Source organism: Magnolia sinica, chromosome 4, assembly GCF_029962835.1.
Source record: "Magnolia sinica isolate HGM2019 chromosome 4, MsV1, whole genome shotgun sequence".
NCBI classification, from domain to species: domain Eukaryota; kingdom Viridiplantae; phylum Streptophyta; class Magnoliopsida; order Magnoliales; family Magnoliaceae; genus Magnolia; species Magnolia sinica.
This window is the reverse complement of record NC_080576.1, coordinates 79,962,996-79,990,200: the sequence shown is the minus strand read 5'-3', so window position 1 is coordinate 79,990,200 and position 27,205 is coordinate 79,962,996. Positions and strand designations below refer to the sequence as shown.

The following is a 27,205-nucleotide window of genomic DNA, read 5'->3' as shown; positions in this document are numbered from 1 at the left end:
AATAAAAATTATGAACCAAACGATACTCAAAGATAAGAAATAATCATCTACACATGCACAATAATCAGTCCCTAATTCAAGGGATTCACTAATTTCAACTCAAGGAACCCTAGGGTGAAAAAAAAAGGCAAATAAATTAAGGGTAATGCAATGTAGGGTTAAGGTTTATGAAAATAGGTATGAAAATGGGAAAATAAGAGAAAACCTGAACTGGGAGACAATTCCCGCAAGTGGACAGCGGGCCAGGGTCTGACGCACGTGCGCACTAGCCTGGCCACACGTGCGAGCAGGCCCCACACCCGGAAACCGATTCTTTGGCCTTGGTTGGCCAGGGTTGGGCTCCAAACCCCCAAAGTTTCAGGGCGATCCGAGCTACGGGTTGTGCGCGGTGCTCTGCTGAAGTTTCAGCCCTCCTGTAGGGTCAGATTCTGGAAACTGGCTGTAAGGAGAGATCCGCAAACTAATGGATTCTGGGCGAGGATGGCTGTAGAAGGTGAGATATATGAATGGAAGAAGGTAGGGGCGGATGAGGATAGACTTGGCTTCGCACCACGGTAGTTAGCCCTTCGAAAAGGAAGGGCTTTGCACCCACTTGAATTTTTTTCACAACTCAGAAACTCAGAGAGCAGAAAAAACACGCATGAATTTTTTTATTTTAAACTTCAATGAATCCAAAGAATTACAAGGGGTGCCTATTTATAAGAAAACTCTATACCCCAAAACTCGTGCCATGTTCACAACCTATTACTTGGTGATGAAGTAAACTAAAATAAAAACCAATCAAAGAAATTTAAAGCGTTCGTGATATTCTAAATAACATAAATAATAAAAACTTAAAATATGAAATTAATCCGACTAGTGGGCCCCGATCATGTGATCTCATGATGGGCTTTACTTGATTATCTGGCCCACTCCAAGGAACTAAAACTCCGTCTTCTAGCTAGGGGGCCCTCCCTGGACGTCGTCATCAATTCATATCGACGGTGGGGCCCTGCTTCGTGCGTACATGCGTAGGGGCGACGTGTGTGGTGTGATGTCCCCATCAGCTGTTTTCTTGCTTGAGGACGACGCCTTCACTTTCTTCGTAGACCTAACAGAAGTAGATCCCCAGTTATCCGTATAAGTAGTGAAGGGAGAAGAATGACGACGCCCACGATGGTCCACGAAGATGGCTTGTGATGTGTCCCAAGCTACAGTAGATGTTTGGCAAGACAGTTGGGGCTAAGGAGACATGCATGTTGGATGCAAGAAGCCCAACCATGACAAACGTTGAGGGTCGAACGACATCTGCATAGTTGGCGCTAGGCATTGCGTTGAGCCAGAAGGCCAAATATGTAGCCAGCTTGCACTCATTGGATTATGTAGTAGGTTCGAACTCTTGCTCCATCTTATTAAAGCGGGACTTCTCTGCTTTCGATTTTCTTTCATTGCCTTTGTTAGGCCCGTGAATAAATTCATATAACAAGAGGCCAGTATGTCAGTTGTATGTGCTATTTAAATCAACAAGTTGCATGATATGCTAAAATACGTAGGCAACTGGGGGTGGAAGTCTGCGATCCATTGAGGGAACATAACCTTCCCATCCTAAAAGAGCTTGCAGGTAACTTTCAGATGTTGCGGCCTTTGGTGCTTGTTTGCATCTTCGAGCTCCGTGTTGCTTATGTCATTTCTTCATAAAATGCTCCCATAAATGGGAGGCCCGCTATCCGATACAGGTCCTAAAACGTGATACTCATCTCCCTGCAGGTAGATGGAAGGAGTTGTTGAGCGGGTACTAAAACTCCATGAAGCCACGGATGATGTCCATATTCCGTTAAAACCATTGGCTCGTTGCTTGGATCGCATCGTACATGCCAACAACCTTGAGTGTACTCTGGTGCTTTCGGAGGATGCCTTTGGTCCACTCCTAGTAGCTAGGATGGTAGTTTGCGAGCCCCTGAAGCCTGAACTCACCCGCCTAGATATCCTTCTAGAGGATGCCTTCGTAAAATGCTTCATGGGGCTGACGGTCCTTGAATATTCAATCCGCGTGCGTTGTCCAAGGATAGCGCGAGACGACTGTAAGCAACTTTCGAGGAAAACCCTCCATTCCTTCTTTTGAAAGGTGTTCTTCCTATAGGATTTGTGAGAAAACCCTCCATTCCAATCGAATTATGGAAGGGTAAAAGCTTGCTTGGTGGTGGATTCCTCCAAGGTATCTTACTTCCTTTCTCTTCTCCAACAAGGTACACCATTTCTTCACTTTTCTTCTCCTTCCCTTACAACTCTTCTAAACCCATCAAACCCAACCTAATCCATCTCATTTCTCTTTCCACCAACCCATCCACATGTGAACACGCGTGCACTCACGTGCTTTAGTACAAGCTGCCATGTGTGGGCCCCCCTTTTGGTACTTTTCCTTCATTGAGTCCTTTCCAAATTCTACCTATAACGAAGCCCTAATCCCTAAATCCCTAGATTTCTAATTTCCAAAATCCCCTTACCCCAATATCTAAACCCCAAAACCCCTAACGAAAATCTTTTTTTTTTTCAAAAAAAAAAAAATTAAAATTTTAATTTTTAAATTAATTTTTTTTTTTATTTAAATAAACCCATTCCCTAAATTTGATTTTATTGGTGTCATTGTTTTCTCATGTGGATGTTGCGCTACCCACGCTAGATTGGAAGTCCTTGCTTCTAAGTGGGCAATTCTCGTAATACTTTTTATCTTTGTGCACCACGTATGTGATAGCCTACACCATTTGCGTTGCTAATCTGAATTTTCTGAATTTATTATGTGGATGTGTTTGATTTTATGTGTTAAATGCTGAAATTGATGCGTATTTGATCTTACATCTTACATCCTAAGTTAGTTTCACTCATCCTACATCAGCGTGGAACGACATTTTGAACCTAGTGTGCACTGATAGAAAGTACATCGAGTCGTCTAATGTCAAAGCGACATGCGTCCATAACTGTCTAACAACTTTTGATGAGGGAAATAATTGTGTAACCTCCTCATGGGCAGGACATAATCGTCTCCCCTCACTATAAATACCCCTTTGGGTCTTCATTTATGCTCTTCATGCTATTTGGCTCCTAAGATTGCCTAAGAGCTTTTAGATGCTTTGTAATACTCCCTCTTCTCTCTTCCGTGTCAAGGCTCGGGACAAGGTCAGAACAAGAGTCTGAGGACTCATCTTTATGAATCATGGCTTTGCATTAGCCATTGGACCCAAGCAGTGGCTACATTCCAATTGTTTAGTACCAATAGTTTGGTCCTGTGTCAATTGCTTTAGATGCCTCAGTAGTAGCCTAGTGGGAGTTTTTAGGGCACTGATGATCGCTCTGCACTGGCAATCTTGAGCCTGGCTCCGAGCATTGGCTGTTTTGATTGTTAAACTGAACCCTAGGGTGGTCCTGTGCTAATGTTAAGGCAATCCGCGCTAACCCCTGGTTTTCTCTAGCAAAATGGCTTAGTGCTGTTTTTGTCTAAGGTCTTTTGAACGCCTTAGGGGAAGGCAGACACTGCCAAAACTTTTAAACTTCTTGGAGCTATATAGAACATGAACTATAGGACTATTTGAGTCCTCAAAGCGCTAGTATGCCTAGTCAATGATCTGAACACTTTGAAGACAAAGGACCATAGATTAGGACCTTACACATCATTTGCATTGCTAGTTTGTACCATGTAATAGACTAGTTCTCTATGGTTTTTACCTTTTAGTTAAGGGTTTTCCCTAGAGATTGTAATTAAGGTTTTGTGCCAAACTACCACCTGTGATATGTCTTTGTTTCCTAGATCAATTAAAGCCTTTCAACAGGCATATTTGGGTGTATATCCTTGCAATGGAGTTAATAATCGAACTAATATCAAAATATATTGATCATTAGACTTTTGTAATGAACATTTAGAAAGTGGTAAAGTTCGCTACAAATGCAAAGTGGGGATTTGAGTGCATCACTTAACATACAAACAAGGTGTTTTCGCAATAAAACAACTTGTAAGGTAAGATATTACTATCAAAACACCGAAGTTTGCTTCTACAAAAAAAAAAAAAATGCTAGAAAACACATTTCCAACATCTCCATTTTAAATGTTGATAGCATCTACGATGATCAAGACTAAGGTATTCTATATTGGTAATGGTGGCCTAATAGTCACCACCGTTATCGATACAGGTATGGCCGATATGGGGGCATAACGACTATTACAACTCCTGTAACAGTTTTTTTTTTTTTGCCCAAAAAATTCTGGAAAAATATGTAGAAAATCCAAAATAATATAAATATTCCAAATATGTATTCATTTTTTTTTTTTGTTTTTGTTTTTGTTTTTGTTTTGAGCATGTTTATAGTAGCGTAACAGTTCACTCTTTGGTGAGTGTTTTACTAGGCTGTCTGGTGAATTTATGAACATGGTTATGTGTCTCTAAAGTTTACACATCATAATCAAGCATTAAAACTAGAAATAGGAAAGAAGGCATATATACCATTTATTATTATTATTATTATTTTTTTTGAAAAAATGAACATCGAAACTTCTATTCACCCAAATTGCTTCAAGTTACCATTTTAATCCTAGAATCTATAATACGAGTGGTCAAAGTTTGCTATAGAATGATCTTGGAAAATTGTGGAATGAGAAAAGTGAGAAAATGAAGAGAAAAATTGATTTACATAGAAAAAAGCGGTCATTTGTTGACCGTTATGGCCCCCCATAATAGCTGATATGGTCCCAAAAAACCAACTACCCTGTTTCACCCTCGTATCACATAACGGTCACGGCCGTTACCTATACGTATTGGCCTTTACGGCCATATCGTAATGGATACAGAACATGTTTCGGGACAGTTGCTCTAATTGGCTGCTTTATAGATAGGTTACATTCTAAAAACCATGGACAACAAATCTTAGCATTGCATTGGTGTCATTCAATGGATGGTTAGAGAATAATTTAGCACAAAATAAGCAATGGTCTACATTTAGTAAGTAAAACTTGCTATTATTGGAGGGCTAAGGCTGTTCAACCATTGTTTAAGTTGTTTCAGGTCGATGTTATAACCCGTTAGATCAATGGTGCCTATCAAACTAAACGATGGTTTGAAGATTTGGATGAGTCGTGCATGACTCGTTCGAGTGAAATTGGACTCTGTCAGAATCAATCTGGTTTGACGCCATGAGTCACCCCCAACTTGGCCGAGTTGGACCAATCACCCCCAACTCAATCAAGTTGCGACTCGACTTGAGGCTGGACGAGTTGGTCTGAGTCGCCAAGTCTTTTAACCATGAGTGACCCAGGTTTGTGTCAAACACAAAATGCTCCTCATTGGGGATGGGGAATAACACAAAATTCTCCCATCTTGGAAAATCCTAGTCTTCAATAAGTGGCCTAAAATAAATGTTTATGAAGAAAATATATCAATAGCCTAGAAAAAAGGTTGAAGATCGGATGGCTAGTATCTTGTAACTTGAAAGATCCCATCACTGGGGTGCATCAAGTTGATTGTCTAGATCTATGAACCATGGGCTTCATTCTAGAAAATAGGCATATCAAGATTCACTCCTAATGCATCAGGACCTTACGATTACTCAAGTAATAATGTTGCAACCCACCAGTATCTATTTCCCACTGTATCCTTCATCAAGATTTGATAGTTTTAGACTAAAAATTTATCTTTCATATCTTATCTTAAACATAACAAGGTTTCACTGTTTTTTCATGTAAAAGACTGTTTTTCCTACTTTTATTAGTTATTGTTAATTGAACCTAGTAAAAACTTGATCAGCATTAAAAAGGAGCCAATGTCCTGTATAACTTTGGGTTGGTAAAAGATGTCCAATATTTTTGAAACTTTACTGAGTTTTGCACTAGGTGGACTGGCTGGGTTTTGCAGAACATGGGCAAATTATGTAAGGTAGGAAGTTGGGTAAAAGTGCAAAGCGGGGGGTTTGAATGCACAACCTCTTAACACACACACACACACACACACACACACACATATTTCCAATAAACAACTTGCTTCTAACATAACATATTTACACTAACCGAGATTTGCTTCTAAAAAGCCAATTTGCTAAAGACCATGCGAGCATGCCCATTTCTATCATCTCCACCATAAATGTGGATAATGTCTACTGTTGATCTAGTTGGCTACTTTATGAATGGGTTTTAGTCTAAAAATCATAGACAGTAAATCTTAGGCATTGCTTTGGTGGCATGAAATGAACAGTTAAAGAACAGATACCAACAAAAGAAAAAAGAAAAAAAAGAGAGCAATACTCATTTAATTAATGAAATTCACAATTATTGGGGGGTAATATTGTTCCACATTATGTTGTTTCACGTCAATATGATAACCCACTAGATCAATGGTCCCTAACACCATTGATGTGTTCCCCGATGTGCTAGCTTGTGCAAGTGGAGCCTTTGTTAGGCGAATGTAATTTCTTTGTAAAAGGTTGGAGGCTTTAGTTTCTTGTGAGGCCTAGAGTGTGTACTGCTTCCTGAACATCGTCTAGTTGCATTGCATACTAAATTGCTATGAGGATTGTAATTCTGATTTGTGGATTAGCAATTTCCTTAGTTCTGATTGGGCTGTTTTGTGCCAGCACTTGTTACATCCTTTGTATTTGTTTCCAATTGTGAAAGTGTATGCTGATGCTCATGCAGTTCTTCTGTATGAGTTATTCACAATTCTTTTGCTTTTTTGGGTTCCCTTGGATATATTCCTTGATAGTCTGACATTTGGTTGAATTATCAACAGACGGAATTTAAGAGAATCAGTTCTCCTCTCAAGTATCAGACAAGATGCGTCGCTGCTTTTCCGGATCAGCAAGGTTTTCTGGTAATTTTTTTTTTCCCCGCATTTCCTGCAGTTTTAGTTATGTATTCTTCCAACCTCCTTTCCTTAGTCTTGAAAATGAGAAGTTTCCGATTAATATCTTATTCATGATGAAATTTTTTTAGGCCTTGTTTGGTATACACCTAAAATGAGTTGATATCATTTTAGTTTAACAGTAATTATGTATCGGAAATCTTGATCTGTAATACATAATCAATGTTAACATGACCTCATTAGGTATTAGAGGTGATGATCTCTAATACATTTACTGTTACTAAAATGAAATCAACTCATTTTTAGGCGTATGCCAAACAGGGCCTTAATGGTTGCTACCATTTTCTGTGTTACCTAGATGCATTGGCTTCTGGCTCACTTTTCTGAAATCTGCAGTTGAATGTTATTATTATTATTATTTTTGGGTATAATTCAGGATTCAAATTAAATGTTTATCTTGTTGATTTCATTTGATATAGAGGGCAGTCATTGTGAGAGTCTCTCAGTTGTTATGAAATGTATCTCAATATGTGCCATTTTTTTATATATTGGTAATGGTCAATGCATTAAAGCTAAGTAAGGAAATTAGAACATGAAGGCATTCCCGAACTGCAGGGAAGGCTTATCCACTTCTTCTGGGGAAGTGAATAGGCAATGTTGGAAGGATGACAACTATAATAACTGTCATGTATATATATTTCCTATCTCCTCAACCAAATCTGCCAATCTCTATGGTATGCCATTGTATGAAGAAGCTATCTTGTCATAAATGAGAAGGCCTATCCATCTTAATTCTTTCTGTATTTGCTGACAAGTCAAATTGGGAACATGAGCTTTTGTGCTTTCACTTTCTTGTGATTTGTGAATTTGAATGCATACTTTCCATAATCTTAAGATTTGATGTGAAATTTATACATAAATGTTAAAGACTTAGACGAGGCTCTTTTCTATTAATATTATTAGTTTGACTGAAATCATTAATCCAATCTTCAATTTCATCACCAATATTGCTTGTTGGATTCTCCGTGCAGTTTACTACTTCCATTGTACTTGGGGTGTAGCTTTCCATTTTGAGTTTGGTGATATTGTATGTTGTTTGTGCATTGGAACTTGTTAGGTACTATCCTCTGGTGGCCATATGTACTCTGTCACTTATAAATCGAATTAAACACTTCTCTCCTCCTCCTCTGTGTGTGTGTGTGTGTGGATCAGAATTCGGATTAGCCAGCCCCAATTAGTTGGGATTAGGTTGAGATGATGAAGAAGAATGATCGGGTTGAGATGATGAAGAAGAATGATCAGGTTGAGATGATGAAGAAGAATTCAGAATATAAAAACTTAAGAGTTTATACTTGATGCTCACACTGAACATAAAATATTTGTAGAAAACATGAAAGACTAATTGTATTGCAAGTGATGGAATCAACATCTCACAAGACAACGTAGGTCCGAAATTAGTTGTGCTGTCATCATGGTTCACATTTTTAGGCCTCTTATGTTTCCAACTGGGGTACAAAGGAACATGACATCCACAATGATGTCTAACACGAACTGTATGTCTTTGGCTTGATGCTCTTCTTTGTAGAACTGCATCAGGAGACAAGATCCTTCTTTTTTTCTTCTTCTTCTTCTTCTTTTTTTTTTAATTTTATTTTTAATATATAAATTTTTTTATAAAAGGATTACTGAATTTTATTCAAACAAGGATAGTAAGGCATCATCCACAAACATATAACCCGAAAACCTTTACAGAAACCCAATCCCTTACAAAAAGACATCCCCATCCCCATTTACATTTGCCATCACAGGCCATTTGAAAACAAGGCTTGTAACTTTGAGAAAGGCCACTTCAAGACTGTCACTTCGAGACAGGAGCTGTCTACTTATAGGTATCAATCAAAGCGATTCTTTTATGAATGTCAGTTTTGTTAAAGCCGTCTTTTGTGGGAATGAATGAAAGCGATTCTTTTATGAATGTCAATTTGATTAACAGGGAAATGCTAACATTCCCAACCTTCACGAGGATCTTAGCAACGTCCCCAAATATTTTTAGTGACGGATGGGATGGTAAATCATCAGTCTGGACTGTCCATTTGTTACATACACTGTTGGCCGGCTATGGTACGAAGCACACCAATTGTTGATCCTAACCCTTTCAACATTCATCATTTCATTATCATCATATGTTTTAACAGCCATAGATTAGATCGCTAGCATCATTTGCTGAATGTACTTCTTTGGAATCATAAGCAATCCACAGTGGGCTCTACTGAATAGATGTTTCAAATTTCAATATGTTGATTGGACTTATTTTATTTTATTTTTCCTTTTCGATATTGACTTTCTTTTACTCATAGTGATATGAAACAAATGGATAGTCCGGATTGGTGATTAGGTGTTCTATTTGTCATTTAAAAGTTCTGGGGATGTTGCTAATGGCCCCATAAAGGTGGGGATGATAGCAATCCTAATGTTACTAAATTGTATGAATTGTACCAAAATTGTTCTAATGATGTCTTTAATTTTCATTTCTAAACTAGTCCAGAACTCTCTCTCTCTCTCTCTCTCTTGTTTACTTGTCATAAACTTGGTTGATGATTACTTCAAACTGACATAGTAAGAAACATTGGCAATGTGGAAGTATTCGTACTTTGTATGGTTGATTGATTAATTGATGAATATGGATGTGAAATGAACTTCTCAGTCAATATCTTTGATTTTTATTTAATGATTTTTTTGGTATATTTTTTCTGATATTTTAAAGATTGGATCAATTTGTATGATTTATGATTCAATTTGACCCATGGTTTGATTCATGATGTGGTAATGATTTTGGCAGAATTGATTGGTCCCCTCGTTAAAATAGAAAAAGGTGAGACAAAGTTAAAGAAGTGGCACAATTTTTGTGGAATTGATTGATCCTCTCACAGTCCCCCTTAGCTAGGGCATCTACAAGTCTGTTAGCCTATTTAGGAACATGTGGAATGGATATATTTAGTGAAGACATCAGCCTCCTAATTCAGCTATAAGAAAAGTGAGTGTTCCAGGACCTGGATTCAATACTAGTGCCCATTTGATGGCATTCCTAGAATTGCCGTTCATAAGTAACTTCCTGCTAGAGGATGTCATTGAGAGTTCAAGCCCTCATTCAAGAGCGGCTTCCGCCATGAAAGGATGCCATTTGAACTTTTGATGTAGACAAGGCCAGATGAAACCATTTTCATGTCTCCAACATTTGAATCTTCCCAAAAAGTGAAGTTCCGTGCTATTATATAGTAATTTTTCAGATCAGTTGCCTTGGCTGTATTCGCTATATTAATTAACTCCTTGGCCACTAATATTTGCTGTTAATGGATGTGAGTGTTTTGTTTATGTTCTTTTGCCTTTACATTATTGATTATATCTTTCAAGTGCCTGAGTGTGTCTAGGAGCGCAAGATCTCTCTCTCTCACTCCCTCATGTTTTAAATTTGATTGGCTGTATGATTGATCTTATTCGAAATCTGGTATTTCTATTTTGTTCTAGGTGGGATCGATAGAGGGAAGGGTTGGTGTGCACCATTTGGATGATGCCCAACAAAGTAAAAACTTCACTTTCAAATGCCATAGAGAAGGGAATGAAATATACTCGGTCAACTCATTAAATTTTCATCCTGTAAGATCTTAGGATCCTGTACTTTCCTTTTAAGTGAAGTGTGTTTCATCCATTTGTTTCTTCTTGTTTGACTTCATATTTATAGTGTTTTATTTTTATTTTTTTGGCAAAGAAGGTTAGTTTTCTATTTCTATTGGTGATCAATCAAAAATTTTCCAGTTATCATTCCCAAAAAAATAAAAATAAAAAATCAAGGTTTTCCAGTTATATTGCTCATCCTTTCTATGGCTTTAGAGAATTTCTGAGCACTTTAGTTAGAAAATTATGTAACTGTTTTCATGATTTTACTTTCTAGATCAGTTGATTTTTGTTTTTTTGATCTACAATGTTTTCATTTTGGCTTTCCTTGTAGCTTGTTTTAGTTTATTTAGTTGACTTGCCATTAAGAAGTCCAGGCTTAGTTGTAGGAACCTTTCCGCACCTACTTTTAGCTCACACTACCGTTCTTGCTTTCTAGCCATCATACTTGGTAACATTTTGAAATTGACACTTCCCCACTTCAACATCCAAATCTGTTGTTACTTTTTACGCTTCATGCAACTATGGACCCGTATATGCTAATATGGACTTCATAAAGTTTCTCTCACTTCTTGTGAGAACATTGTGCGTATATGTTTGACTAACAATTGTCTTTTATGAACATCTATTTATGGCACATCAGATTCAAGGATTGGTTATGAAAATTGAAAAAAAAATCACTTTTGCTATTTCTCAGGAAAAAATAGAAAATTAATCCAAAAATAAAAATATGAAAAACTGCAAATGAAGTCATTTTTTAAAAGCAATCACATGGTTATGAATATGTCTTCATGGCACATCAGATTCTACCATTGGTTATTAAAATAAAAAAATAAATATTTTTGCTATTTTTAGAAAAAATAGCAATTCATCCAAAAATTTAAAAAAATAATAACAAATGAAGTCATTTTTTTAAACAATCACATGGTTTGAACATCTATTCATGGCACATCAAATTTTACCATTGGTTATGAAAATTGACAAAAAGATAATTATTTTTGCTATTTAAAAAATAGAAATTCATCCAAAAATAGAGTATAAAAAAAAGCAAATCAAGTTATTATTATTATTATTTTTTTTATAAAAACAATCACGTGGTTATGAACATCTATTCATGGCACATCAGATTCTAGCATTGGTTATGAAAATCGAAAAGGAACTAAAGATGTGCTGCTTCTTTTACATATAAAAAAGTAATATTCAAAGAAATTTATGAAAATGTAGAAACTTACATCAAATTGACCACAAATCCGATGAGATGTGGTCAATTTGATGTTTCTAACTTCATTCCATTGATTTGCAACAACAAATTTAAAAGAAAATGGCATATGTTGTGCAAGACGCCTTAGATTCTGCCAATTTGCTATACAGAGTAGTTCAGGTTTTGTTCAATCAAAGCCATTTTTAGTTAAACTGAAAATTAGACAATTTTCAGGTTGCTCTCTGTGAAGTTTTGGTCGTTTTTGGTTTGACCGAAATTCCAGTTGGGTCAATTCGGTCCGACCGAAGGTTATGCTCGGTTTGACCAGACTTATTATCCAGAGTTGCGCAAATCGGGCTATTTAAGCCTAATCCGCAATTAGGGCTTATATTCCAACAAGTGTTCTCTCTAAGGGTGAGGGTTTTCACGAGGTGAGAGGGTTTTCAACACTTGTAAGGGATAGGGAAGGATTTTCCTAGGGGTTGCGCATCGAAAGGAGAGATTGGGTACATCTGTAATCAAATAAGGTGAGTTGGTGTAAACTCTAAGGTTTTGATTATAGTGGATTTCTATCTCTCTGTGCCTTGGTTTTATCCCGCAAGGGTTTTTCCACGTAAAATACCTTGTGTTCTAAGGGTGATTGCTTTATTGGTTATTTTGCTTTATTCGACTGTTCAATCTTTGTTGTACGTGCTTCTGCAAAGCGCACAGATTGATAGTGGTATTAGATCCGAATTTCTTGTACCTAGGGTTGATCTGGGTTTGCTGAGGTCTGAATCTCAACAAAGTGGTATCAGAGCGCGAGGTTTAAGGACGTTCAGGGATTCAACGAAGATGTCAGGGTCGAAGTTTGATATGTAGAAATTCAATGGGAGGAATAATTTTAGTTTGTGGCAGCGAAAGGTCGATGACATTCTAGTATCACAAGGGTTGAGGAAGGCGTTGTTGGAGACTAAACCGGAGAAGATATTAGATGATGACTGGAGCGATCTCAGGGAGAAAACTATGAGCACCATTTGTTTATGTCTATCAAATGAGTTCTTGTACGTCTTGGATGAGAAATCCCCCCTGGAGATGTGGGAGAAGCTAGAAGACCTATACATGTCGAAGTCCCTCACAAATAAGTTGTTTGTAAATAAACAACTTTTTAGGCTGCAGATGAAGGATCCGATCTCCTAGGGCACATGAGCTTGTTTACAAAGCTATGCGGCGAGTTGTTAAGGCTCGGAGTGAAGGTCGATGAAGAAGACAAAGCAGTGATACTGTTAGCATTGCTTACTAGTTCCCACATCATACGACCATCTCGTTATTACTTTGCTGTATGTGAAGAATACAGTGAAGCTTGAGGAGATCATTGCGACTCTTGTTTCCAACGAGATGAGGAAGAAGTCGGTTAATGAGGACTCTCAGGCGAAAGGGCTAGTCACGAAAGGGGGTCAGGGACATGAGAGATCCGTGGAGCGATTTCGGTCTAATAGGAAAAAAAAGTCTAGATCGAAATTGAAGGTAAAGGGCGGATGCTTCTACTATGGCATTAAGGGGCAGTTCAAGAGAGTGCTAGAAATGGAAGGATGAACTACATGGCAAAGGAAAATGGAACATAGATGAATCAGCGAGTGTAGCGGAAGAGAACTCAAAAGGAGACCTCTCGGTATCTTTAGGTATGAGCCGTCTCTCAGATACTTGGATACTCGATTCAGGATGTCCGTATCACATGTCCGGATAGGACTTGGTTTAGTTACTAGAAATCCTATGATGGTGGAAGTGTTCTGATGGGGAATGACAAGCATGCAAGACTACCAGAACAAGGACCATCAAGGTGAGGATGTTTGATGGAGTCATACGGACTTTAAGTGATGTCAGGCATGTCCTAGATCTGAAGAAAAACTTAATATCCTTGGGGGTTTTTGATACGAATGGTTGCACATTCACCTCAACGGGCGGTGTAATCCAGGGCACCGAAGGTGCAATGGTGTTGATGAAAGGAGATAAAATGGGAAATCTATATAGGTTGGATGGGAGCATGGTTATTGGTGAGGTTGCTACCACCTCACACGCATAATCCCACACAGATGACACAAATCTGTGGCATTCGCGGTTAGTGGATATGAGCGAGAGGGGCATGATGGAACTCCACAAACGGAAACTGTTGAAAGGAGTTAAGGCGTTCAAGTTGTATTTCTGTGAGTATTGAGTCTATGGGAAGTAGTGCAGGGTAATATTCAAGACTGCTACACACTCGCGGCAGAGTACTCGATTATATTCATTCCAATGTCTGGGGCCAGTAACGTTACCGTCTAAGGGAGGGGCACGATACTTTGTGACCTTCATAGACGATTAGTCGAAGGTTTGGGTATACTTCTTGAAAAACAAGTCTGAGGTGTTCGCCATGTTCAAGTAATGGAAGACAAAAGTAGAGAAGCAAACCAAGAAACATGTTAAATGTCTTAGGTTAGATAACGGTACAGAGTACAGAGAGTTGAGATTCATGAAACTCTACAAGGAACATGGCGTCACAAGACACTTTTCAACTCCAGGGACCCCATAACAGAACAGGGTGGCATAAAGGATGAATAGAACTCTATCAGAGAGGGTGAGAAGTATGTGGTTGCATGCGGGGTTGCCTAAAAGCTTATGGGCAGAAGCGATTAACATGGCATGCCATACAGTGAATCGGTCACCATTTACAGCGTTGGACTTCAAGGTTGCGGAGGAAGTATGGATAGGTAAGGACGTCGATTACTTAGGAGTAAGGATCTTCGGATGTCCAGCATATGTCTACGTGTAGAGTAGACAAAGGTTGAAGTTGGATCCAAAGTCTAGGAAGTGCACCTTTGTCGGGTATGAGAAAGGTGTCATGGGCTACAACCTTTGGGATCTGGTTTCACATAAGGTGGTCATTAGCAGAGATGTTATCTTCGATGATGCATCAATGTTGAAGGTCAACAAGGAAGCTGCAGAGATGTCAGAGAAACATGGTGAGACTGAGAAATTGTCGGTGTAGGCAGAGCCAGTTAAGCCGGTTACTGAAGGTGAAATTCAATAGGAGAAAGAAACTGAGCAAAATAACCACCAGTATACCGAAGAATGTATAGCCAGGAACATGGAGTAAAAAACCATTAGAGCGCCGGTTCGATACAGGTTCAAGGACATGGTCTCTTTTGTGTTGTTCACAAGGAGTGGAGATCCCTCCGCCTTTCAAGAGGTGAAATATGGAAACGATGGCGACAAGTGGATGTTAGGCTTGGTAGAGGAGATGAAATCTCTATCTAGGAATTAGACATGGGAGTTGGTGGAACTTCCAAAAGGTCAGAGGGCTATAGGGTGCAAATGAGTCTTTAGGAAGAAGGAATCATTAATAGAAAAGAGGGCGAAAAGTACAAGGCACGAATCGTAGCAATGGGGTACTCATAGAGCAAATGAGTAGATTACAATGAAGTTCTTTCCAGTCGGCGGTCATGAAACATACGTCAATCAGGGTTTTAATGGCTATGATAGCGGAATCTAATTTGGAAGTGGAGCAGCTTGATGTGAAGAGTTCATTCCTTCATGGGAACTTGGAGGAAGTCATTTGGATGAGGTAGCCTGAAGGATTCGAGGAGCTTGAAGTAGTCATTGTATGGGCTGAAGCAGTCTCCGAGGCAGTGGTACAAGTAGTTTGATTCCTACGTGGTGGAGATTGGCTATATCAGGTGCGACTATGATTGATGCGTATAGTACAGGGTGCTTGAAGACGGGTCCTACATTCTACTGATGCTTTACGTAAATGATATGCAGATTGCTGCAAAGAATAATGAGATACTCATGCTTAAGTCTTTGTTAAGCAAGGAGTTTGACATGAAGGATTTGAGCACTGTGAAGAAGATCCTAGGCATGGAGATACACAGAGATAGAAAGTCTGGGAAGCTGTGGCTATCTCAGAAGGGTTGTGTGCAGAAGGTGCTAGAGAGGTTCCACATGGAAGATCCTAAGGCAGTTAACATGCTTCTAGTAGGTCACTTTAAGTTGTCAGCCAACTCGTGTCCAAGTATAGAAGAGGAGATTTCAGAGATGTCACGGGTGTTGTACGCTAGCGTAGTGGGGAATCTTATGTATGCAATGGTTTGCATGAGGGTGGGTGTGGTCAATAGTTACATGACTAATCCAGGAAAGGAGCATTGGAATTCTATCTAGTAGATTCTCAGGTATCTTAGGGGTACAGTCGATACGGAATCATGTTTGGGACACGGAGCTTCAGGCAGAGTTGTAGGCTACGTGGATTTGGATTATGCATGTGATCCGGACAACAGGAGGTCCACTATGGGATATTTTCACATTAGCAGGCGGACAGGTATGTTGGAGATCTACGCTATAGTCTACGATAGCATTGTCTATAACCGAGGTGGAATACATGGCTGCAACAGAGACTTCAAAGGAGGCATTGTGGTTAAAAGGTCTGATAGGAGAACTCGGGTTGAAGCAAGAGGCGATTTAATTGCACAACGATAGTCAAGAGTGCTATCCATCTAGCGATGAATCAGGTGTATCACGCACGAACCAAGCACATCGACGTGAGGTTCCACAAGATACAAGAGTTCATTACTTTAGGAGATTTTGTTTCAGAAGATTCACATGAACGAGAATGTCGTGGAAATGTTGACAAAGCAGTTCGAGCATTGCTTGGGCTTGATCAATCTCACTACCTATTGATGAGATTGGGCACCCTTGCACAGGGGTGCAGATTGTGTCGTGTTCCAGGTGGAGAATGCAAGGAGCGGTCTACGTTCGAGGTGGATGTTGCACAGGAGGTCTTCAACGTGACTTGGCAGAATGAAAGTCGAGGTGGAGATTGTTGTGCAGGGTGCCATAGAGTTTTCCAATAAATTGTACAAAGAAGTTTAGGTTTGGTTCAAATGAAGCCATTTTCGATTTGATTGAAAATTGGAGACTTCTCAGGTTGCTTGCTGTGAAGTTTTGGTTGTTTTCGGTTCGACCAAAATTCAAGTTGGGTTGATTCGGTCCGACCGAAGGTTATGTTCGGTTCGACTGGACTTGTCATGCAAAGTTGGGCAAATTGGGCTATTTAAGCCTACTCCGCGATTAGGGCTTGTATTCCAACAAGTGTTCTCTCTAAGGGCGAGGGTTTTCGCGAGGCAAGAGGGTTTCCAACACTTGTAAGGGATAGGGAAGGATTTTCGTAAGGGTTGTGCATCGGAAGGAGAGATCGGGTACATTTGTAATCGAATAACGTGAGATGGTGTAAACTCTAAGGTTTTGATTATAGTGGATTTCTGTCCCTTTGTGCTGTAGTTTTTCCCGTAATGGTTTTTCCACGTAAAATATCTTATGTTCTGAGGGTGATTGCTTTATTAATTATTTTGCTTTATTCGATTATTCATCTTCGTTGTACGTGCTTCTGCAAACCGCATAGATTGACGGTGGTATTAGATCCAAATTTCTAATACCTAGGATTGATCTAGGTTTGTTGAGGGGTCTGAATCTCAACAACATAAATACTCTCTTTTTAATTTTTTGGTAAAGTGGCCCACGGTGCTTCGATTCACCCAAATCCCTTAAACCTTGTGTTTTGATCGTAAAAACTAACTCAAGAGTTGTTGAAATTTGTTGTAGATTGAGTTAGAAGTGATTTCAGAATGGAATTTGTGGAGAAAGTGATGAAAATCAAAATTTAAAGGGAAAAAACTATTTGTTTTTTGACCATTACGGGCATAACGGCCATTATGCCTTGTAATAGTCGTTACGGTTTGATTCTTCCAAGGTTTACCGTATCAGCCCTATATTGTGAAATGGTATCCACCTTACCGTTACGCATCGGCTGTTATGGCCGATACATGCTTTGGTACACCTTGCCTTTAAAGTTCATAAGATTTCTAGTCTGCCATAATGTAGTTGTAAAATCCCATTCTACTTTATAGATTACAAAATTTCCATTTTTTCCAAGTGTGCTTGATGCAGGACATGAAATTCAAATATGATGTGCGAGATTTCAGGCTTAAGATCACGTTAGTTCAGAAACAATTACACAAATTCCATATCCCACATGAAAGTCCAAACCATTCAATTAAGGGGAATCTATTTGGGTCCAGGCCTACACATTTTAGGGCTGGATCTGTTAAAATTATAAACCAAACGATGCTCAAAGATAAGTAGTAACCATCCACACATGCACAGCAATCAGTCCCTAATCCAAGGGATTCACTAATTTCAATTCAAGGAACCTTAGGGTGAGAAAATGGGCAAATAAATTAAGATAATGCAATCTAAGGTTAGGGTTTATGAAAAACTGGTACGAGAGGGTAAAATAAGAAGAAAACCTGAACCAGATGACAGTTCCCGCCTGCGGACAACAACAATGGCCCAGACGCACGTGCATGTGATCGTGGGCGCATGTGCGTGGGGTCCACTATTTAGAAAAAGGCCACCTTGGCCCTGGTCAGTTAGGGATGGACTCCAAAACCCCCAAATCTCAAGCTCGATCCGATGCACGGTTTGTGCATGGTGCTCTGCCGAAGTTTCAGCCCTCCTGCAGGGCCAGATTCTGGAAATCTACTGTAGAGAGAAAAACGGCTGCAATTATTGATGGATTTGTAGATGGAATGCTTGTAGGAGAAGAGAAACATAGATGGAAGAAGGTGAGGGCGAATCGGGATAGATGTGGCTTCGCACGGTAGTTAGCCCTTTGAAGAAGGGAGGGCTTCGTAGCACTTAATTAGGTTTTCATAACTCGGAAATGAGTAGGAAAATGCAATAATTTTTATTAATCTTCAATGAATCAAAAGAGCTACAAGGGGTGCCTATTTATAGGAAAACTCTATACCCCAAAACTCGCACCATGTGCGCAACCTATTACTTGGCGATGAAGTAAACTAAAATAAAAACCAAACAATGAAATCTAAAGCGTTCATAACGTTCTAAATAATAACAATAAGCAAAACCTAAAATATGAAATCAATCCGACTAGTGAGCCACGATCATGAGATACCATGATGGGCTTTTCTTGACTAGCGGGCCCACTCTTTTGAATCAAAGCTTCGTCTTCTAGCTAGGAGGCCCTCCCTGGACGTCGTTATCGATTCAGATCGACGGTGGGGCCCTCCTTCTGGCGTACGAGCGTAGGGGGGGTGGTGTGCGTGCACGTGTGGACGGTGTGCGCGGGATTTCCCCATCAATGCTTGGGCAAGAGGACTACTACAATGGGTGATCCCTTGGGAAGATGGATCTTATTAGACTCTAAGACATTTTAGCTTACCCAAATTATACTACAGTAACTTAGTCGGTGCTTGGTAGACTCACTGGGTAAAATAGGCTCGCTTATTGCAAGGTTGTTCCCATAGAAAACTGGTTGAACTATCCAACCATAGGGCAACCTTATCTTGCCTTATGGTGAGCTCGACTTACACTTGTTTGATTTATCTAGGAGCTTGTAAACATCTTATGTGGCTTGTTTGATTTATCTAGGAGTTTGTAAATATTTTACGGAGCTCGTCCTATTGTAAAGCAACTATAGCAAAAGTGGTTCACCCATCTTTTTGTTCATGAACTATCCAACCACAGGGCAATCTTATCCTGCCTTATGGTGAGCTTGACCTACGCTTGTTTGATTTATCTAGGAGCTTGTAAATATCTTATGGGGCTTGTTTGATTTATCTAGGAGTTTGTAAATATCTTATGGAGCTTGTCCTATTGTAAAGAAATTATTGCACAAGTTGCTCACCCATCTTTTTGTTCAAACATGATACATGTTAGAAAAGATATTCGATGAAACTAGATAAAGCAAACCATTTTATGTGAAGAAACACACATGGGGATTGCGTGGAATTGATGTGTTAGGGCTAGGGTACATATGCATTGGTATACCTTTCTAAGATCAAGTGTAGACATAAGCATTGGTCTTTGAGCTCAGCTATTCACTAACTTCGGATCTAGGTCTTTATCCACGACACTTGCATTTGAATGGGGGACCAACCAACAAATCAATAAATATACTTCAATTCAATGGCTAGGAGGGTGTTTCTTACTTGGGTCAATTTTAAGTTCATGATTGAACTTGGTCATTCCATAAGTCTGATATAAACAAACGAGTCTGGATCAACTATCCATCTCAACTAAGGTTGGGCCAATTGCCCAACACAATCATTAGTCCGAACAAGTATTCGGAACAAATAAGAATGGATCAGCTGTCCAATATAAATAAACGAATCTGAGCCACCTGCTCATAATAAACAAGCCCATTGCAATCATAGGTCTGAGCCAAGGCTGGGACAACCACCTAATTCAAATAAGCTTGAACCAACTGTCCAATACATAAACGAGTTCGGGCTAACTACCTGATATAAATGCTGGTCACATCACACATCTTGGCAATGAGAGCCTGAAATGAGGAAGCTACTAAGTCGTTTAAGCACTGGAGAAGAGGCTAGCACACATCACACAATAAGAGACAATCTAGTCAAATATCTCCAATCATTTAGCAAAAAACAACAAATCCCTTGGAAAAATTCTTCAAAAAATGAATAAAATAAGAATTTCTAGCAACATCTTCAACCGGACAATAGAAAAATCAGCAAGGGCTTCATACACATATCAAAGAGGGCTCAAGTCCAGTCACACATGTTGCAAAACCCTAAAAAAAATAATCCAATTGCAAGCCATTCTGCCATTGCTTCTCACAAATCACAACTAGTTAGTGAGGAAAAGGCCCCATGACCCTCAAAACAGAAAAAGAGTGAAAAAGAAGAATGAATGGTGAAGAAAAAGAGGTTAATAAGTTGTTGTGTAGGGAATGAAAGAGGGAAAGAGGAAAGGAACAAAAAAATGATTAGGAAGGGAAGGGAAACACCACTTGTTGGGATAGATTAAAAGAGGAGGAAGAAGAAGAAACCGTAGAGGAAAAACAAACACCTTTGAAGAAGAAACCCTGAGAGTGATGCTTAGGATGTACTGAAACCCTAGCCCTCCACTCACATGGACTTGAGCCCAGTGGGCGTTATTTAACTATCAGCCTTTCAACAAAAACAAATTGACCATTATGCCCCTGTTATGGCCATTATGCATATCGGTTTCAGTGGGCAGCATTATGCCCACCGAAACTGATATGACAAGCCTTGAGCAATGGTGATCATGTTTGAGGAGCCAGGTTGCAGTAGCTTTCCTTCTCTCTTCATAAAATGAGTTGGCATCGGTGTCAAAATTTTTCTTTTTTCCATAAAGGTGGCAAATGATATGGCTATGAATCTTGCTGCTGACAAGAGGCACACTCGTGTTCTTGTCCTCACTTTCTGATTATCTTTTTTTTTAAGCCTAAAATATTTGGAAGCTTAGTAGTGCAGTTTTGCTCATGTCAGTTTTTTCATGGAAGTCCTTGGTGCTTCATTTTGTTACTTATTCAAGCTCAAACACTTGAATGCTGTTTTTACTGTTAAAAGATCCTGTAGGACTTCATGCGCTTTCTTAGTTCTGCTGGGGCGCTTTGTGTTTTTGGTTGACCATTACATTGTAAGAAAGACTGCACTGCTGATATGTTATTATTCTCAGCCATCACAGTGTCTTTTTGTCGTCTACTGTGATCTCTAGATATCTTTGCAATACATGGAATACCACTGCAGTGGCCAGACAATTTGGGCTTCTTTCTAATGTTTTGAGAAAAAGACACGAGAATGCGATGTGTCTTTGTTTCTTACTGTCATTTGTATCATTGATTCTTCAGCATGTATAATTTCTGCTTTACATGAACTTGCATCTTGGACCATATTCAGGGCGTCCCATTTTGTAATAGCTATTAGTTTGCACATGTATTACTTTTTCTGCAGGTACACCATACGTTTGCCACGGCAGGATCTGATGGCGCTTTCAACTTTTGGGATAAAGACAGCAAACAGAGACTGAAGGTGTAGTTGCTACTATACATATTATCTGTACTTATGTGATATATCAACTGTCCTCTTCAGTTTCCTTGCCATGCAATTTACTAGAAATTATGTTCTCTACTTCTAAACAAATGCCAACTGATGTGTATGATGGTTTTCTTAGCATGTTCATTTTTCTCTTCTAAAAGAAGGTGAATTTTTCCTTTTTTTAAACATTTCCTTCTAGTTTTCAATAAAATGCAGGAACATTAGGAGGTGCTACCTTTTATATATAGGTAAATTAGTGCTGCAGGATGGCATGAAAGGAGTTATCAGAAAGGATGATATTGAAAGGCAAACCCCTCACTTTAATCTCTACCACTTGCTCGACATTGTATGGCACCCTTTCAAAAGGGTAGATCTTGGCTCAAGTCCTGATGAAGTACTGGTTTCTATTCGTCTAAACTCTGAACTGATTATGCAAACAAAGAAAACGAGCTTTGGAAGATGCTCTGGCCCATTCCATAACACTCATTTTTGCCCTATTGAGGACCTCCAACAATTGACCCTTTCGATTCCTGAAACACCGATTGTTCCTTTTGTGGAGGGAAAGATGGTATCTATAGGTGGTCTTGTAGATTAACAAGCTCTTGCCATGCTGCTTCCTACTTTACATCGACGATTTCATAAAACCTCAGGCAACCAAAAATTAAATTAAGGGGATAAAATGTGTGTGTGGAGGGAAAGATAGTATCTATAGATGGTCTTGTAGATTAACAAGCTCTTGCCATGCTGCTTCCTACTTTACATCGACGATTTTATAAAACCTCAGGCAACCAAAAATTAAATTAAGGGGATAAAATGTGTGTGTGTGTGTGTGTGTTGCGCTGATAGGGGCCAGGCCCAGATGTAGGGATTTGTGGTGATAGGGGAAGCCCTTAGGGGCATGCTTTGTAGAGGTGTTGTGAATGGTTTGTTAAGAGGGTTTAATATTGATGGGGTTGGTGATCAGATCACTCATCTTCAGTACGCAGATGACACGCTGCTCTTTTGTAAAGCGAATGAGTCAATGGGTCGATGGATAACCTTTGGAAAATCCTGGTGTGTTTTGAGGTAGCTTCAGGTTTGAAGATTAACGTGACGAAATCCGAAATGCTTGAAGTGCACTTTGAAGGGGAAGAGTTAAACCGATATGCTTTTATTTTTGGTTACAAGATTGGTGATTTTCCTTCCTCATATTTGGGGCTTCCTTTGTGCATAGAGAAACCAACAAGGCATTTGTGGAATAAGGTAATTGAAAGAATCGAGTTGGTTGACTATGTTGAAGTCGGCTTTTTGCAATATGCTAGTCTACTTCTTATCTTTATTTAAATGCCCTAAAGCAGTGTTGGACTGGCTGGATAAATTGAGGAATTTCCTTTGGTTTGGTGCTAGCGATAAAAAAAAGTTCCATCTTCTTAAGTGGGATGAGGTTTGTAAGCCAGTTTGTTGTTGGATGCTTTGAACACAGCATTGCTTGGGAAATGGATATGGTGCTTTGGGAGTGGAAGGGAGGCTGTGGAGAGAGGTAATGGCAGGTAAGTATAGTACGTAAGAGGGCGGGTGCTTCGTGAGGAACACTTCTCTTTATAGAGCATCAATAGTTTGGAAAGTGATAGCGCAAACGGAGCATTTTACTAGGCGTGGAATCTCCTTCAGGCTGGGTAGAGTTAATCGTACTCGGTTTTGGATCGATCCTTGGTGTGGCAACTAAGCTCTTCAGATTCTATTCTGGAGGATTGCCCACCTTGCCTCAGATAGATTTGTTATGGTGGCTGAGTGCTTTTCCCTAGTTGAGGGATCGATCATCTGGTCTTCGCAATGCTGTAGGGACTTTCTTGAAGGCGAAACTGACGAGGTGGCTAAGCTTTTGAACCATCTGAACAATGTTCGGCCTAGGGTCCATGTTGACGATCACATGTATTGGTCCAGGCATCGGTCGAGGAAGTTCTCGGTGAAGTCCTTTTTTGAGCTAATTGCAAAGGCCCCTTCTCCGACAGGACGACCTCACCTGTTTCACTTTTGGTTCCATGGAGCTCCCCCTAGGGTGGCGGCTTTTGAGTGTCTTCTTGGTCGGGGAAGAATTCTCACGGTAGACAATCTGCAGAGGATATTTCTTGTGCTCCCTAACATATGCCTTTTGTGTATGGAGAATGGGGAGTCGGTTGATGATCTCTTTATCCATTGCTCTTTTGCCCACCAAGTTTGAAATCATTTCTCAAACGGGTTGCAAGTGGCTTGGTCAATGCCAAAGTCGGTTAGAGATTTAATTTGGGCGTGGCACGACAGAGGAGGTACTAAATCAAGGAAAGCGATTTGGAGATTGCTCCTAATTGCGATTTGTTGGGTCTTATGGGGAGCTTGGAACATGCGTTATTTTAACAACAAGGATGTGGGTATAGGTGAGGTTATCTCTAAAGTTAAATGTTTGGTGTATAGTTGGGTGGCTTATGTAAAGGCCGCTATGGGCGGTGTTCTTTTCTAATTTTTTGTGGGGGTTGTATTCTTTATCCGCTTTGGCGGCGTTTCAATAAAATTTCATTACCTCAAAAAGTTGTATTGTCAGTTGGGAGTTTTTCTAATATAGTGGATTGGACTCCCAAACCATCATTTGATCTTTTCTTTATGTTGGAAACGTCATGAGTACCGTGTACCACACCATGCTTTAACCGCAAACGTGGAAGGAAGACTTTGCGAATCCTTGTTATTTCCTAGCAAAGGTCTCATCTTGGTTTCTTTAGACATTGAATCATTTTCACAATGAGGATCAATTTCCATCTATAAACAACAGGTTGGAAATTGAAAAACATGGCCACTAGAACAATTCCTTATCAGGGTGATGATTTTGAATGTGTCATCGCAATCCTGTCACATTGTTTTGTTGGTCAGGACCCTTTATTTATTTATTCGAAGAAATTGTAGGATAGATCCCATTTGTTTTGTGGTACCAAAGCTTATTAGAACACAAATCCTCCACCACTCCTCTTCTTGTCTAGATCGGAGTCTAGATATTGGGAGAGTGTGCCTACTCTGACTCAATCAGGGTCTAAGTTATTCAAGTCACAAATGATGGTCAGTTTGATGCAGGGACATGTGATGGCCTAACCATAGATGCATATATAATCAGGTCAAAGAGATTCAAATAATAAAATGAATCACGTTGATTAAGCATATATAATCAACTAACTGTTATCAATCACGTTGATTTAGCAAATCTCAACACAAAGATGAAATCATTCCATCAGGATCATGCCCCTTAGCATGATCACGTAAACAATAAAAAGGGAGGACCTAGGGATATGGGGATATCCCTGATCTAGCATGAACCAGTCCACAGTCAAGCTTGGATCCAATTCTCCTAATTAGCTACCCTCTTTTCCATTCAAACCAAAAATGAATATCCAGAGATGAATGAAAGAGATGAAGAAGAGATGTGTTCAAGATGAAAGAAAGTATGGATTCTAGGGCATCAAATAAAAGAAGACGGATGATTCTTTTCCTGCACTTCGAAGATCTAGGAAGAAGGAAAAGCTAAAACCAGGGTGGAATCCTCAACACCTAAAGGCCAATCCTGAAACCCTAATCTCTTTGGTAAAAGAGGAAGAAAGCATACGAATTCTCATTCATTCAATGAATAGAATAAGGTTTTTCACAATGTATATATAAGTCAGGGAAAAAGTAAAAGTGCACTAAAGTTCTTGAAAACAAGGAAAATAACAAAAGACGAAAAAATAAAAAAATGCACTAAACCCCTTGAAAATAAGGGAAATAACAAAAAAATGCCTAAAAATAAACACTCGTGCGACGGGTTGTGAAATCTACCCTATGGGCCTGCAGTCAGGGTGCGGTCATGCCATTCCTGCACTCGTAGCGCATCAGAAAATGGGTCTGATGGACCTGGCGTCCATCCGCATCAATTCATCCGCTCTGGTACTCTGTCAGCGACGCCTCCTCCTCTGGTACACACTAAAGGATGCACCACTGATGTCCGCATCACAGTTGCCCCCAACACTTACAACCATTTCCTTCTTTCTACATTCTCATTATTTCTTGGCTGGAAGCTTCTTCTTGCTGCTGCTTCTCACTCTAATTAACACCCTACATGTGATGTTCTTGCTTGTTTTCCCCCCCTTTTCTTTGGATAATTTCTTGCCTGCAAAATGCACGTTCTAGGTATAGTTGTTGCCTCCATTGGGATGCAATTGAGTCGAAGCTTGCTGCATTATGGAACGAGCTGCAAGTGATCCTCAAGGTGATTCTTTAAACGCGTTAGGAAGATTAACGGGTTCATTCACGCTCCATGGATTTAGACCTGAGGACTTCAGGTGCTAGATTATATTCTGTTTTATATTTTAGTTGGTGAATTTTCCTGTAGACCACCGCTTCAAAAAAAAAAAATAATAATAATAATAATAATATGTTGGGGACTTATACTACCATTGGTCCAAGGACACGCACAATATAATGGGGTTTTCAAACTGTACAAGTGTGGTCCACAGTTCAGTGATCCAGTCCAATGGTCTTTGAGGCCCCACCGTGGATGGACATGTTTTAAAAATCTACACAACAGGACAATTCTAACCCTACAATTTAATACCTGCAAATAGATGGTCATAAAGTAATACTGCAGCGGTCCATATTCATCCAGATAAGGAGACGAGTTTGGTTGGTGGGATCTTCCAATCTGAGAGATTTTAGGATGTGGTCCATCCATGTTGGCGCACAATCGTCTCGAGTAATGAATGATGGTTGTCACTTGTAAAAACCAAAAATCTGACTGTACCGTGTTATATCCTTTGCTGAGGATCCTTTCATTCCTCTCTTTCACATCTTTCAGGAGGCATGTATACATTCCTAACTTGCAATTCTTTGATAATGTTGTTTCCAATGCCTAACCTTTAGTCTCTCCCCCCCCTCTGAAAAGTTACCAGGTGTCAATCTTGGCCCCTTGCTATTCTTGGTTACACACACACACACACAATAATTTGCTTGCATTTGTTGTGGTTTCATTTACTTGTATTGTATTTCTTTGTTTTGATGAGAAATATTGATTTCACTAACACAATATCGTCTTATGTTTCAAGGCTATGTCTAGATGCAGTCAACCTATTCCTTGCAGCGCTTTCAACAATGATGGTTCAATATTTGCATATGCGGTATGTAGTATTCTCATGTTGTGCAACTCCAGGCATGGATTTTGGGTCTTTTTAGATACGAGATGAAGATTTCTCTATTTATCTGGTTCGGTTGTTTGTGATTGATTTTTTATGGCTGCTATTCTCTTCTTGGTATTCCTCTCTGTCAACTAAAAAACAAATTTACAACTTCCAGGATTTGTAATTCCCAGTCTAGGATGACAACCAAACAATAGATCTGTCAGGCTCATAGCAACAATTACAAGATTGATTACCCCATGAATCCCCATGATTTGTAATCCCTTCGGGACTCCTCCTGAATGACCCCTTAGTGTAAACTTCCTATTTGTTTATGTGGTTACCTAGTGATGCAAGTTCTCTCTCTCTCTCTCTCTCTCTCTCTCTCTCTCTCTCTCTCTCTCTCTCTCTCTCTCTCTCTCTCTTCTTTCTTTTTGTAATAAATTTATGCCAGCTGGCTAGCTTATGCTACTTTGC

The 27,205-nt window shown here is 39.5% G+C and overlaps 1 protein-coding gene across 5 annotated transcripts in view; it reads left to right on the top strand.

The window, feature by feature from the left end:
• LOC131243271 (protein RAE1-like) overlaps positions 1-27,205 on the top strand; it is a 47,357-nt gene that overhangs the window by 8,768 nt on the left and 11,384 nt on the right. For 2 of the 5 annotated variants that reach the window (XM_058242491.1, XM_058242490.1), the window contains exons 6-9: positions 6,747-6,827; positions 10,344-10,472; positions 21,501-21,578; positions 26,660-26,731. In XM_058242491.1, the coding sequence (XP_058098474.1) occupies positions 6,747-6,827; positions 10,344-10,472; positions 21,501-21,578; positions 26,660-26,731 (360 nt within the window). The remainder of the gene's footprint in view (positions 1-6,746; positions 6,828-10,343; positions 10,473-21,500; positions 21,579-26,659; positions 26,732-27,205) is intronic. The other 3 variants (XM_058242493.1, XM_058242492.1, XM_058242494.1) reach the window with 3 other exon arrangements.